Source organism: Mustela erminea, chromosome 5 (assembly GCF_009829155.1).
Source record: "Mustela erminea isolate mMusErm1 chromosome 5, mMusErm1.Pri, whole genome shotgun sequence".
Classification (NCBI taxonomy): domain Eukaryota; kingdom Metazoa; phylum Chordata; class Mammalia; order Carnivora; family Mustelidae; genus Mustela; species Mustela erminea.
In genome coordinates, this window is record NC_045618.1 from 94,774,939 (window position 1) to 94,790,837 (window position 15,899).

Below are 15,899 nucleotides of genomic sequence, written 5' to 3' on the forward strand. Positions count from 1 at the left end.
ATCAAGTCTAATATTTGCAAATAATGCAATTTCCAAAGAATACATTGACATACAGAACTATAAGTGTTACAGGGGCATCTCGGCAGCTCAGTTGTTTGAGCATCGGAGTCTTGATTTTGGCTTAGGTCATGATCTTGGGGTCCTGGGACTGAGCCCCACATTGGGCTCCACACTTAGCAAGGAGTCTGCTTGAGGATTCTTTCCTTTTCTGTCTGCAAAACATCCCCACCCCTCATGCACGCTCTCTAAAATAAAATTAAATCTCAAAGGAAAAAAAAAACAACAACCCAAAACTATAACTATTACATCACACTTCCAACAGGGGGCTTGAATTTACAATCTCAAGATCGAGTTACATGCTTTACTGTGCCAGCCAGGTACCCCTCAAATTTAACCCACTGAGCCACCCAGGTGCCCCAAGGTGCCCCTCAAATTTAGATGGAATTTAAATACCACTATCATTCTTTAAAAAATTTATGGACAAATCTTTACCAATTGGAAAATTTACATTGTTATCTTTTTCCTTGAACTTATTTTCCATTCCACTTCTTTCAGAGAATTATCCTAATGCATCACAGTGTGATAGCCTGAAGTGTTTTATTGATCACTCTATATTACTTTAAAATAGGAAAAATTCTCAAGATTTCAGAAGCTATAACCCCCTTCTATTTTAATTGCAGTTAATAGTGCTCCAAGAATCAGGAAAAAAAAAAAATTAAGAACAGCAAGGAACTCAGTGTTCATTCCCAAACAGAGTAAATAAATTGTTGAAGATTATACAACTAGTAACAGAGCAAGGTTAAAACTTAACACTTGGTGTCTCTTGCTTTCAATCCACTGCTCTTTTCACTAGGCACAATGCCTTGACCTAAATAATAAAATAAACAAACAAAAAAAAAATGAACCTACTCTTAATGAAAGCTTGAGCTCAGCTTTTGAAGAATGAGGGTAAAAACATAAATGTAAATCTGTCTTAAGTTGTCCTACCTTATTTTTTTTAACTTCATTTGTAAGAGTTTGAAGTGCACTTGGAGAATGATTTGAAGCATTTCTTTTTGATTTCCGAGGTATTGTTATATATCTTGGAGTTGCAAGCACAATTTTACATGTATCATTCATGGAAACCAGGACATCAGTCTCTCTGGGCATTGTGTTCTCATTTCCTTCCTTAAACTCCTGTTGTGAAGTCCTTTCTGTTGGTATCTTACTATCAGAAACCACTGACTGGCCATCATTTTTAACAGGAACACAGTTAGTATTGAGAGTCTCAAGAGTAGAATTTTGGGATTTTTCAATGACAGAATCAACACCTCCTAAAACAAAGGTGTCCTTTTTAGACTTAGTGGTTACAAATGTATTCTCCTTTGAGTGAAGAATTTGTTTAGCCAACTGAGCTCTAGGTAGTGCTTTGTTTGAGAATCCAGCAGTTGAAACATTTTCATGTTCTTGGTTCAGAAATGGAACCTCTGTAAAAAAAATACAAGATAAAACAAAATTTAAAGAAGAATCACATGAAATTAAAAGAGAGACACAGAATAATATCGAGCTGTTTATATTAAAAAGAAGCGTTCAGGTTAGGAATGTTCCACCCTTTGGCCCAGTCTTTCTCTGAAAGGGATGCCTAGACAGGGAGAATAATTATCTAGAACATTCAACAAAACAAAACACACTTTACCATAAGTTAAATTATGCAGAGATGCTTTCTTTTCCTGCTGACATTGAATCTTTTACTTTTTCAGAAGGAAAGTACTATTTGATGATTCTAGAGGAACTTCTTGCATTGAGGTTGAGTTTTGGTTTTTGTTTTTTTAAAGAAAGAGGAAATGAATTTTATTAGTCACTGAGAAGAAAAAAAATGTTGTTTACTTATGTTCAAAAATGATTAGATCAATATAGTATACTTCTGTAACATATGAGTTACATTTCCCTTTTTATCTTCTCATGCTTTTATCACATTCTCTGTATCTATAGTATGCTGAGAAATAATTTTTTAAAAACTCTACATGTTATAACTTGCCAGCTCTACACGAAAGTTTATTACTGAACTTAAAAGTTAGTGATCTGGAATAAAATCTGGTGCTGTCAAAAATCAGAGAGGTCTATCTTAAAATTATATATGAAGTGCCATCCAGTCTTAAAAATTCTGATTCTGCTTCTGGTTGCTACAAATTTCTAAAACGTGAAAGAAAAGTTGAAAAGGTGTAGCTTGTATGTTAAGAGTTGCCATGTTGTGACTCAAAAGCAGACATAACCATAATTTATATGCCTTTGACATCTCTTTAGTAGAACTTCAAAGACAAAAATCTGGTAGGCTTATCTATTAGGCAAGTAGGAACTAAAAGAATTGGTTACATTTTATTCTGCTTTATATCCTAGATGGTTAGTTTTACTTCTTGAAGGTAGAAATGAGTTTCTTTCACACAAAAAAGGGAAATAACAGACTTAAAATTGGAGGAAAAACTGAATTATTTTATATGTTTAATTTCAAATATTCTGACAAAAACTGGTAATGATTATGCTTGAGTAAATATGCAGCTTCAGCTTTAAAAATTTTAATATAAGGATTTTATTATATTGATGTGTATCATAAAAGAAGGGCAAGTTCCTATTTCTTTAACTCATTCTACTAGAAATGGCATGGCAAAGGAGTAAAGGCAAGTAGATAATTCAATCAGATATAACATGCTATAGAATCTGGTCATTTATTTTAGAGTACAAAGTCCATGCAGATTCTCCAAAAGGTCTCTGAAATTACACACAAAATTTGTGTTTCTATGTATGTGCATTTTCTGGGAAAAGAGTCATCAGACTCTCAAAGCAATGTTATTTCTTTCTCCCTCTCTAATTCCACTTAACAAATAAAACATGCTTTACCGCGCATTATTTGCCTCTCTCCTTTTCTCCCAAACTGTACTTTTTGTATCAAAATAGATCACTGTCTTTGAAATACAACAATATAAGCACAGTCTACTGTATAATAAAGAGCACCGGCTTTCCAATAAGTACCTGTATTAATTCTCAGCACATCACTTATTCCCTGTGAGACATAGAGCAGACATAACCTCTTTGTAAGCCCAATTTCCTAGACTTTTAAATGAGCATCTACCCATAGTGTCTGCTGAAAGGATTGTATGAGATAGTGCATGTAAAATATGTTTATCAATTACTGCAACTAATTAAAGTCTCTATTTCAAATGTTCCAAATTCTGATCATTCTATCTTTCCAGATCATTCTCTCAAATCCAATGACTATCCTAATAATACCTAACACTTCTTCACTCTTCACACTTCCTTATCTCCTTTAGGTCTCCTTTTCTTTGTATAACTAACTTAAATTTCATGGTCCCTTTATATACATATCTCAACTCCTTTGTCCTCTTCATCCTATTTGATAAAATTACAATCCTGATAAAACCCAACTCCCTGCCTATACCCCAGCAGCACCCATGCAGCTAAATAGGGTTAAAGGAAAACTCATAATCACATTGACTGATCTCATTTAAGTTCATGCTCACAAGTCTCAAATAGGTCATTAATGTTGCACTAGAAATCAAATTTAGGCCTAGACCATTTACTCTTCTACTCTCCTGTATTATTTAAACCTCCACCTCCTCAAATTTTAATGCCAGTGTCCCATGCTCACTTTCAGCTGATGACTTTATTGCCCACTTCATTTCTTAAGTCCTATAACACTGCCTATCTTCTTGTTTGATTTATGATGTTTATTTTCCCAGCTAAGGCCAAAACTTCCACTTATAGATTCTGTTCCCTCTTAACTATTCAAGTTTATCATACTACCAATTTTAGTTTTTCTTTCCCTACTGGATTATTCCCAATAGCATACAAAAATGATCTTTCAGGGACGCCTGGGTGGCTCAGTTGGTTGGACGACTGCCTTCGGCTCAGCTCATGATCCTGGAGTCCCAGGATCGAGTCCCACATCGGGCTCCCAGCTCCATGGGGAGTCTGCTTCTCCCTCTGACCTTCTCCTCGCTCATGTTCTCTCTCACTGTCTCTCTCTCAAATAAATAAATAAAAAAAAATCTTTAAAAAAAAAAAAAAAATAAAAATGATCTTTCATTATACATTAAAGATAATACATATATATGTATATTAAAAATATATATATATATTTTTTTAAGTAGGCTCCGGGTCCAACATGGGGCTAGAACTCAAAACCTTGAGATTGAGAGCTGCACATTCTACAGATTGAGCCAGCCAGCCACCCCAAAACAAATATTTTAAAACCATACCTCCCATATTTCTTTGCTCCTTTCAAAGAGTTGTCTATACTTACCACTGTCAATTTCTCTCCTTCACAATCTCTCTTGAACCCTTTTGCATCATGTTTTTGATCCGATCACTCCACTAAATCCCCTCAACAAAGTCACCAATGACCTCCATGTTGCTAAATCCAATGGTTAAATCTCAGCCTTCATCTTACTTAACTGATCAGCAGCATTAGATACAGTAAAAGACTCTTTGGCTTCCAAAGTATCACTTCTGCTTTTTCTTCCTTCTTGACTTCTTGTGGTTTGTTTATTCTTTTTTTTTAAGATTTTATTTATTTATTTGACAGAGAGAGATCACAAGTAGGCACAGAGGCAGGCAGAGAGAGAGGAGGAAGCAGGCTCCCTGCTGAGCAGAGAGCCTGATGTGGGACTCGATCCCAGGACCCTGAGATCATGACCTGAGCCGAAGGTAGCGGCTTAACCCACTGAGCCACCTAGGCGCCCTGTTTATTCTTAACGTACAAAAACCTTAATTACTGAGCTCCTCCCTACCTTTTCTATCCCATTTCAGTTAAATCACTCCAACCTTATAGATACTCAAGCAAAAAAACCCAGAACCAAAAAACAACAAAAAACACCTTAGAAGTGGTATTACATTTTTATACCTATATAAAAGATAAATATAGTAACCTTATCTCACCTAGATAGATGCACTATTTCAAATTCACAGCAAGTGATATTTTAAAAATGTAAGTCAGATCTTGTCATTTCTCTGCTCAGAACCCGCCACTGACTCCTTAATTTGCTCATGTAACACACCAAACATTCGCTAAAAGGTTCTATGTTATCTGACTGTAACCATCCTCTCTTCTCCACTTCTGTCCACTCAATGATTTATTAATCTCATAGCTGGTTCTTGAATTTTTGAAGAATCCTCCTATTCCAGGACATTTGTGTCAGCTGTTACTTTGTGTGGATCATCCCTCTCAATTCTTCCAATATTCTGTCTGTATCTATCACCTCCTTCAGTTTTTTGGCTCAAATGCCATCTTCTCATTGAACCACAGCCTGACCACCACATGGAAAATTACAACACACTGCAACTCTCCCCATCATCCTTACTCTGCCTTTTCTTTTCATAGCACTTTTCTTTTGTACTATAAAAACTACTTATTTTAAATCTGTCTCTCCCACCACCTGAATATGAGCTAGTTACACAAGGGTTGAGATTTTTGTACATTTTGTTCACTCCTGTTTCCTGAGTACCTAAAACAGTATCAGACACAATAAACACAACACATCATAGCTTTCAACCAACACATAATAAAACTAACCTTTTGGTGAACTGTTATCTGATTGGGATGATTTGTTGTTTTCCTTTTCTTCACAGATGTAGGTACACTGCAATAGTCTTTTCTCAGCTCCTTTAGGAGTGAAAATTTTCTTTTCACTTTTCGGTGGTTCCAACAAACTCCTGTTTCCTGATGCTTGTTCTTGCTTGTCACGCAGTACTTTTTCTTTCATTCTTTGAAATATTTTTCCTGGTGATTCATAGTTTGTTTTATTTTTTAATCTATCCTTGTTGGGCTTTATAGCACTGATATCAAGAGAGCTGTTAGAGGTGGTAGCCTCTGCTAGCATGGTGGAATGAAATATATTTTTATTATTAAAATTTGTCATTTCTAGGAAATTTTTCTTTTTATAGTCATTCAATGTTAAAAAAGGGATCTGATATTTTGCCAAATCTTTCACAGGAGTAAGTGTGCCTGCAGGAATGCTGTCAAAAAAGATTGCTTGCATGGGCATATTCTTTCTTGGAGAAGAGGTCTCTGAAGACAAAGGAATTTCTGGGTATTTCAAAGGTGTTGCAATCATCTTGATAAACAGTAGAAACAATTTTTCTCTAACAGTAGGTCAGTTAAACACAATGTTCAGGGTAGTAGACCTTCAGCAGGGGCCCAGAGGAACCTGTAGTTTAATGTGAAATCAACCTTTATAATGCTTTACAAAAAAATTTATTTGCTTTCAATAATAATATTATTCTAATTAAAAGGTAAAATTGGTTCATAACAACACTGGATAATCTATAGCTCACAAATCTAAGGTTTTATGTTTTTGTTAAAGACTCATTTTATTATTAATTTAGATGAGCAGTGTGATCATTAAATTTACTTCTCTAGAAAAAACAGTATTCACCAAATCATCTACTTAGTAACTATAAAAACTGAATTTTGAGTATCTGATTTTTAAACATACTTGAACCTCAAGTCCTAGAGGTTTCAATCTAGTATTTTCTTCAAAAAGCATTAAATCACATCCACATATTGCATTATATTAGACTCTAAAAGATTAAATTTCACAAACATCACTTTTCCTTTTCAGCACTTAAATTTTAAGGCAGCAGCTATAATGATACAACCTAATGAAAGCTGAAAGATTCATTCTATTTTTAGTTAAATAATTCCCAGTCCTGATTTTGTTATGCCGCTGAACATTTTAACTATGAGGTTTTAGTTGAAAAACCCTCAAATTAAAGTAAATTATACTCATTATGATTTAAAAGAAATTAACACTATTTAGAATTTTTAGCGGAAATCATGTATTTGAGCATACATGGTCTTAGACTTGTTTTAGCTTGCTTTTATGAATATATTTTACTATCACACCTATAATTAAGATTCTAGGTGGTGAGCCATATAGTTGCACTTTGTAATACTTGGTAAATAAATAAAACGTTTCCACCAAGATGCTTGGAAATTACTAGTTTCAATTTGCTGCATCTCTTTTGCTAAATTTATAACCATTCTAATCAGTTTTTGACATCATATAAACATAAAAAGTGTACCACAGAAAATACAAAAGCAGTCAGATCAAAGAAATCAAGTATCTTTAAGTAACTTGTGTGAGAAGCATGCAAGTTAAAAATTCATAGACAGTGATCAAAAACCTCCCAAAAAACAAGAGCCCAGGACCTGATGGATTCCCCGGGGAATTCTAACAAACTTTCAAAGAAGAAATAACACCTATTCTCCTGAAGCCCTTTCAAAAAATTGAAGCAGAAGGAAAACTTCCAGACTCTTTTTATGAAGCCAGCATTACCCTAATCCCCAAACCAGGCAAAGACCCTACCAAAAAGGAGAATTTCAGACCAATATCAAGGATGAATATGGATGCTAAGATTCTCAACAAGATCCTAGCAAACAGGATCCAACAGCACATTAAAGAGATTATCCACCATGACCAGGTCGGATTCATCCCTGGGTTACAAGGATGGTTCAACATTCGCAAAACAATCAATGTGATAGAACAAATCAATAAGAGGAGAGAAGCAGCACATGGTCCTCTCAATTGACGCAGAAAATCATTTAACAAAATCCAGCATCCATTCTTGATTAAAACGCTTCAAAGTATAAGGATAGAGGGAACATTCCTGAACTTCATAAAATCTATCTATGAAAGATCCACAGCAAATATCATCCTCAATGGGAAAAAGCTTGCAGCCTTCCCGTTGAGATCAGGAACATGACAAGGATGCCCACTCTCACCATTCTTGTTCAACGTAGTATTAGAAGTCCTAGCAACAGCAATCAGACAACAAAGAGAAATAAAAGGTATCCAAATTGGCAAGGAAGAAGCCAAACTCTCTCTCTTCGCAGATGACATGATTCTTTATATGGAAAACCCAAAAGCTCCACCCCCAAACTACTAGAACTCATACAGCAATTCAGTAACATGGCAGGATACAATGTCAATGTGCAGAAATCAGTGGCTTTCTTATTCACTAACAATGAAAATACAGAAAGGGAAATTAGAGAATATTCCATTTACTATAGCACCAAGAACCATAAGATAGCTGGGACAAAACCTAACCAAAGAGGTAAAGGATCTGTACTTGAGGAACTACAGAACACTCGTACTTGAGAAACTACAGAACACTCATGAAAGAAATTAAAGAAGACACAAAAAGATGGAAGACCATACCATGCTTTTGGCTCGGAAGAATAAACATTGTTAAAATGTCTATACTGCCTAGAGCAATCTATACTTTTAATGCCATTCCGATCAAAATTCCACTGGTATTTTTCAAAGAGCTGGAGCAAATAATCCAAAAATTTGTATGGAATCAGAAGAGACCCCGAATCGTTAAGGAAATGTTGAAAAACAAAAATAAAACTGGCGGCATCACGTTACCGGATTTCAAGCTTTACTACAAAGCTGTGATTACCAAGACAGCATGGTACTGGCATAAAAAACAGACACATAGACCAGTGGAACAGAGTAGAGAGCCCAGATACAGACCCTCAACTCTATGGTCAAATAATCTTCGAAAAAACAGGAAAAAATATACAGTGGAAAAAAGGCAGTCTCTTCAATAAATGGTGCTAGGAAAACTGGACAGCTATATGTAGAAGAACGAAACTCAACCATTCTCTTACACCATACACAAAGATAAACTCGAAATGGATAAAAGACCTCAACGTGAGACAGGAATCCATCAGAATCCTAGAGGAGAACATAGGCAGTAATCTCTTCGATATCAGCCACAGCAACTTCTTTCAAGATATATCTCCAAAGGCAAAGGAAACAAAAGCGAAAATGAACTTTTGGGACTTCATCATGATCAAAATCTTCTGCCCAGCAAAGGAAACAGTCAACAAAACAAAGAGGCAACCCATGGAATGGGAGAAGATATTTGCAAATGACAGTACAGACAAAAGGTTGATATCCAGGATCTATAAAGAACTCAAACTCAACACACACAAAACAGATAATCATATCCAAAAAATGGGCAGAAGATATGAACAGACACTTCTGCAATGAAGACATATAAATGGCTGTCAGACACATGAAAAAATGTTCATCATCACTAGCCATCAGGGAGATTCAAATTAAAACCACATTGAGATACTACCTTACACCAGTTAGAATGGCCAAAATTAGCAAGACAGGAAACAACAGGTGTTGGAGAGGATGTGGAGAAAGGGGAACCCTCTTACAGTTGGTGGGAATGCAAGCTGGTATAGCCACTTTGGAGAACAGTGTGGAAATTCCTCAAGAAATTAAAAATAGAGCTTCCCTATGACCCTGCAATTGCACTACTGGGTATTTACCCCCTAAGATACAGATGTAGTGAAAAGAAGGGCCATCTGTATCCCAATGTTTATAGCAGCAATGGCCACGGTTGCCAAACTGAGGAAAGAACCAAGATGCCCTTCAACGGACGAATGGATAAGGAAGATGTGGTCCGTATACACTATGGAGTATTATGCCTCCATCAGAAAGGATGAATACCCAACTTTTGTAGCAACATGGACAGGACTGGAAGAGATTATGCTGAGTGAAATAAGTCAAGCAGAGAGAGTCAATTATCATATGGTTTCACTTATTTGTGGAGCATAACAAATAGTATGGAGGACAAGGGGAGATGGAGAGGAGAAGGGAGTTGGGGGAAATTGGAAGGGGAGGTGAACCATGAGAGACTATGGACTCTGAAAAACAATCTGAGGGTTTCGAAGGGGTGGGGGAGCCAGGTGGTGGGTATTAGAGAGGGCACAGATTGCATGGAGCACTCGGTGTGGTACAAAAACATTGAATAATGTTATGCTTAAAAGAAAAAAATAAAAAATAAATTCATACACAAATAGTAGCTTATCCAATAATTTATAAGACAAAAAAAAATTTTTCCTTAATAACAAGAGCTGACAAAGAAGGCTATCTTGGCAATCTAGTCCTGTGACACAAAAACTACTAAATTCTTCCACAGGATGTTAATTCAGTAAATATATACCAATAATGCATAGATTTATGTGTTTGGCAATGTGCTAGTGATAGGAATCCTGTGCTGAGAGTTAAAATACTCATTAGTGGTTCACTTTAAACTCTCAAAATAAAAAATGAATAAACTGGGACAACTGCACACTAAAAATTGGCAAAGTATGTATAGGTTCACACAATCTCAATTCCTCACAACCTCATGAAATGCTCAACAGGAAGTATAAAATGCAAATGAACTAGTCAAACTGAAAACAGGCCCAATCTGTAGTAGACACACGTTACTGTTTTTACCTAAAGGTGGATAATTATGGTCCCACTAAACAGTTTGAAGAAACAGCATATAACTCCTCTTTCATGTTGCCCAATCTCTTCCCTTCTAATTCAAATATGTAGTAGAATGGATGTGAGTAGTCAGGATTCTGGAAGACCTCAAATTCCACCCCCCCCAAAAGGACATAAGATTCCTAGGAGTCTCTCTTTCCCACTATGTGATAAATAGCAACTCAACAGATGCCAAAAGAGTTGGCAATAGTTGTCTGTGGTTTCAGTGTGGTTGGTGGAAGAGAGGATATGGAGGGAAAAAAAATTACTTAGGATTTTCTGACCACAGAGGCTTTGTAGAATAGATACAAAAGAAAATCAGGAAATCACCAGGTAGAGGCCAAACCCTTAAGGTCCCATTCTCCTCCTAGTTAACAGAGGAGCAAAACAAAACAAATTATGGTGCTCAGACTCTGATGGAAGAAGAGACAGATGTTAGAGGATGGGGATCCAGTAACAGGCATTTCTCAAGTTGAGGAAAAGAGTATCCTGACGGCCAAACACACTTGACCTAAGAGATGGAGGTCATTAACAAGAAATTGTTAGTTCCTTCTTGGACTAGAGAAGAGAAGGTGAATTCTAAACTGGTATGCTTGTGCTTCACTAAATAAAACTATTTGGAAAATCTAATTGTTGCCATTTATTCTAAAAACTGACAAATGCTAATGCACTAAGAAAAAAAATGCTATTTATTTAAAATAAAGACTCAGGCATGAGAAAACCATTATATGAAAAAGCTAGCTATGAGCACTTTATAGTGCATATAAATAGATATATAAGTAAGGCTAAACAACAGTTTTCCTCATGGATATGATTCTCAATGTAACTGTTACTCTTCTTCCCAAAATTACATGAAAAGTTCTTCTAGGAATTTATTATAGGGGTAGCAGTAATAATAACTATTATTATGATGATGGAAAGGGTAAAAAAATCCCAAAGCACACTAACCAAAACTGGGAGGTGGAGAGGAGAAAAAAATGAGAGGAATTTTAAGTTAACTGGCATATACACTTGGAGGAGGGGAACAAACAAACAAAACGCCCCAGCACTCAACATAATGAAGTTGAATTGATTCAACTCAATTACTAGAAATAACATTCAAAGTGACCAAATGAATCAATTTTAAGAAAATGATCAACACAGAAAAGGGCCAAAAGGCGTGAAAGGCAATTAATAAAGCACACGAAAAGCCACTCAGTGAGTCAAATGACACTTCATTTTACTAATAAAGGAAGAGATACAAATTTAAACAGTGGGACTTCTTGCTTATCAGATTGGAAAAGTTCAATTTCAAAATATAGGTGTGTATGCTATTGACCAAGAAATTCCACTTCTAAATTTTTTTCTTACAGAAACAACTACATTAAGGATGCAAATATATAAGTGGTAGTAACAGTCAATATTTATTGCATGTAATCAGATACTACATAACCTTACAGCAATTCTGGAGAGTTTTGAAGGTGGGGAAACTAAGGCACAGACAGGTAGTTAAATAACCTGCCCAAGGTCACACTGACCATGATTAAGAGCAGGACCTAAGTCTGAATTCAAGACCCAAGTTCCTACACAAGCACTATACAGTTCATTAACAAATTATTACTGAACAAATTATTTGTATTGGACAAATTATTATAAACAATTTAGATCTCCACCACTACGGGACGAAATTCTGCTACATCCATAGAGCTGAATTCTATTTATTCAGTAAAAAGATATATTCCGTATATGTACTGACATAGAAAATAGCTAGGATATATTAAATTTAAAAAAAGGAAAGAGTAGAAGAGGACGTACAATCTCATTTCTGTAAAACACATGAGCATAAGCATAGGGAAAAAAATCTGGAAGTGTACCAAATTGTGAATAGTGTTTAACTTTGAAGAGTAGGATGAAGGGGCCCACCATTTTCTAGATAATTTTATTAACATCTAGGTATGTTTGTAACCGATGTGTAATTAAACCAGAAGAAATCTTGAGCTCGATGGATCAACTGTTTCTACAGCACCGCGGATCTTAGGGTCCAAGGGCAGTGATGCACACAAACCACTCTTAACGTAAAGGGTTTTTTTCTTTGGTTTGGGTTTTTTTGTTTTTGTTTTTAACTAGAAGTGATTTTAGAACAAAAGCTTAGAGCGTTCACCATCGAAACGAACCTGAACGGTAGTAGACACGCAACAACTATGCACGCAACGAATGAAGCAGTTGTGAGACCCCCCCACCCCCCACCCCCAGCAAAAAAATGTACAAAAGCCCACGAGGGGTGAAAACGCTGAGAGGCTGGGACTCTTAGCGTCAGAGGGGATCGGCGGCAGGAAGCGAGGGGGTCGGGGAAAGGAGTTCATACCTTGGGTGAAGAGCCTGACAGGGCTAGAAGGCGGCAGTCCGGGCTTGGCTTCGCGTGGGTTGGGCGATCCCAGGGCTCGCGCCTCCCACCCAAGTCAGCTCCAGGCCCCGCAGCCGAGCCTCAGGTGACCCTCACTTCCTCCGCGAGGTTCGCCGACACCCACAACAGTTTGGGAATTCAAATTTGAAGAGCCCGCCCTCCAGCCAGCCCCTCATTGGCGCGCTCAGGAACTGCGTCACTGAGTGACTCGAAAAAACTGGGGGTGGCTCCTACCGCGCGGACAATGCTGTTTCCACAAGAGGAGGGTAATCCCAAGCTGCCAACAGTACCCAGAGCGCCGCTCTAGTCTTCCACAGAATCCGTTCCGTTTTCAGAGGTCGCGCGCCCCTAGCGCGTTCCGCCGCTCCTCCCGTTATGCTCTGCGGCAGGAAGGCCTACGTCAGACGTCACTTGCGTTCTCCTGCGCTCCTGCGCTTTATTAAGTTTGGCCTTTCTCAGCTACCCTCCTCCGCTACTAGTTTGAGAGCTGGTGGTGGTCTGTGACCTGTCTGAAGAAACAGCTTCCCGAGTGCTTTGGAGAGAGCTTTTAGTTTTCCCTGGCAGCCAGATATTTAAGAATGAGAAAGAAACGTTTTGTTCTTGAGAGCATAATAGTCTGAATGCAAAGTTATACTTGAAATGGCATGTTTAATTTGAGCTGTTTCCCCAAGAAGTGTGATGTTTTCTGAACCTGATTTTATCGAGTCCCAAAAGCTTTAATCTTGACGACTCTGGGTTGCAAAGCAGTTTGTGACAATGCACTGAGACTGAGCCTTGCCTTAGATGGCACCCAGTGATGCTCTGCTCCAACCACCGTGGATTATGGTGTATCCTTCACCTCAGCGCTCTGACAAGATGCATTCGCTAGCTGGAAGCATTGTGTAGCGCGCCCTGTTTCAGTCTTGGGGGCAGAGAAAGAGGTGCCAGAGGAGTAACAAAATGTTTTCAGTCTAAACCCCTTCCAGCTCTGATCCAGCAACTTTTCTCCGTTAACTCTCTCCCACTCCCCAACAAGACAGTACGGGAAGGGAGGATTTATTTTATTCTTCATCCAGGAAGATTCCTCAGCATCTTAGGACCATATATCGCATTTTTCCGTTAACATTGGACTCCACTGGTTGTAATGGATTAATTGTTAAAAGTGACTTTTGCAATCCCCTTGTCTAAATCCTGTTTTCACTAAATCTTGTGCACACCGAATATTCAGAGTCCGAAATATAAATTTAAAACATGCAAACGACTGCAAGTAAGGAAAAGAAAACAGTTGAGGTGAGGAAATGAAAACAAATCTACAGAGATAAAATGAAGTTTCTGTCTGTGCAGCATAATGAGAAAATGGCTGGACATGAATTTGCACAAGATTTGTGGGAAAAGCTAGACTTAAGATATCTGCTAAGTGACATGTATGAAAGTGTATGAAATGCACATTGTGTGAGAGAGACTTTGAGGAGATAGGCGTTCATATTCCAAAGTATCTGGAATAGAAATATGAGAAGTTTCTATGCCTCTTATGGAGATGGCCGTGGCTCACACATTCAGCCAGACTAGGAACCTTATTAAGGGTAGACACTCAGAAATATAGACTTTAATTTTTTTTAAATATCACTCTTCATATTAGAAATAGCTAGTATATAGCATGCTCCAGGGTGAACAGCAACAGACAGAAGGATAACTAATGATTTTCCAAACAAAACTGGAGGAAACAGTTTATGGATAGCAAACTGTGATGAGAAGGCATACAGGCAAAGGGACAATGTTCATTTGTCCACTGGAACATCAACATACTGCCCTGGATGGGCCTTTCTTTTAAGTTTCAGTCAGCCTCTGGATAATCTGTCCAGGCATAAGTCTGTTACTCATGGTAACACATGCAGACCTCCTTAGGGTCCAAAGGACAGACAAAGGAGGAAGAAAATGGAAGCCTCACGCTGTGTGGGAGATGCTGCCAAGGCATCTGGGTCTGCTGAGCCTGGAGGAATATTCTCAGGACAATGGTAAGTTCCAGCAGAGTACTAATGGACCATATAGCATTTTACGTTTTGGGGAGAATCGGAAAAAAGGTGCTCTTTCTTCAAGGCTGATAGTTTTCAACCAAGGGTGATTTGCACCACCACCCTACCCCCCAGCAGGGCATTTGGCAATGTTTGGAGACATTTAAACCATAAATGTCACAGCTGAGAGGGATGCCACTGGCATCTATTGAGTAGAGGGCAAGAATGCTGCTAAACATCCTACAGTGTGCAGGACAGCCCTTCCAATACAAAGAATTAACCAATCTAAAATGTCAATAATGCCAAGGGTTAAGAAATCCTACATTTGTAAGATATAGCCCTGAAACAGAATTTTAGATTCTTTTCACTCTCTCAGTTGTGTTTCCCTTATGTAAGGTGTAATATATAATTACTACTGCTGTGTCTGGGCCTAGAGGAGGGATGAGGATGCAGTCAAAAGGGAGGTTATCCAGGCTGTGTGAGGGGAGGACCCATCAGAAGAAAAAACTGCCAGAGATTTCTGTATAATAGAGACATTACTACAAACAAGTAAACACATTACAAGTTGTAATAAGTGCTCTAAAGATGACTACGGTTAGATTCTGCAAGAAGAAATGGAGTTAGGAGTACCAGAGATTTACTGGGAGGTAAAGTCTGTGAGGGTCAAGGGAAAGGAAGAAGGATTGGGCCTGATAAACCTCTAGACTTTGATTCATAGTTTGATACAGAATCGGGCAGAGGGAGCATAAAATTGTAATGCAGATTTGACAAAGTATTGGCTAACACAACAGGACTTGGAGTAATCCATCAGAGGTGTCCTGGAGTGGGCAGAAATGGGTTGGTCCCGGAATACATAATGATAGAAGCTTCCTGGGAAGAAGATGGCCATGACTTAAAGGCTTAAAAACATTTTTTTAGTCCCGAAGGGACGGGGGGTGGGAGGTTGGGGTACCAGGTGGTGGGTATTATAGAGGGCACGGATTGCATGGAGCACGGGGTGTGGTGCAAAAATAATGAATACTGTTATGCTGGAAATAAAAAAAAAAAACAAACAAACAAACATTTTTTTAGGGGAGCCTAGCTGGCTCAGTCAGTAGAGGTTGTGACTCTTGATCTCGGGATTGTCAGTATAGAGCCCACATTAGATGTAGAGATTACTCAAAAATACAATCTATTTTTTAAGGATTTTATTTCTTT

The 15,899-nt window shown here is 37.8% G+C and overlaps 1 protein-coding gene across 2 annotated transcripts in view; it reads right to left on the minus strand.

Annotated features, from left to right (window-relative positions):
• The window catches only part of MIS18BP1 (MIS18 binding protein 1), a 47,454-nt gene extending 34,361 nt beyond the window's left edge, over positions 1–13,093 (minus strand). The window contains exons 1-3 of one of the 2 annotated variants that reach the window (XM_032344140.1): positions 12,673–13,091; positions 5,567–6,200; positions 988–1,466 (exon numbers count right to left, since the gene is read on the minus strand). In XM_032344140.1, coding sequence (XP_032200031.1) covers positions 988–1,466; positions 5,567–6,107 — 1,020 coding nt within the window. In that variant the 5' untranslated portion in view covers positions 6,108–6,200; positions 12,673–13,091. Of the gene's footprint in view, positions 1–987; positions 1,467–5,566; positions 6,201–12,672 lie in introns of both variants that reach the window. The other variant, XM_032344141.1, reaches the window with a different exon arrangement.
• Positions 13,094–15,899: the final 2,806 nt, after the last annotated feature.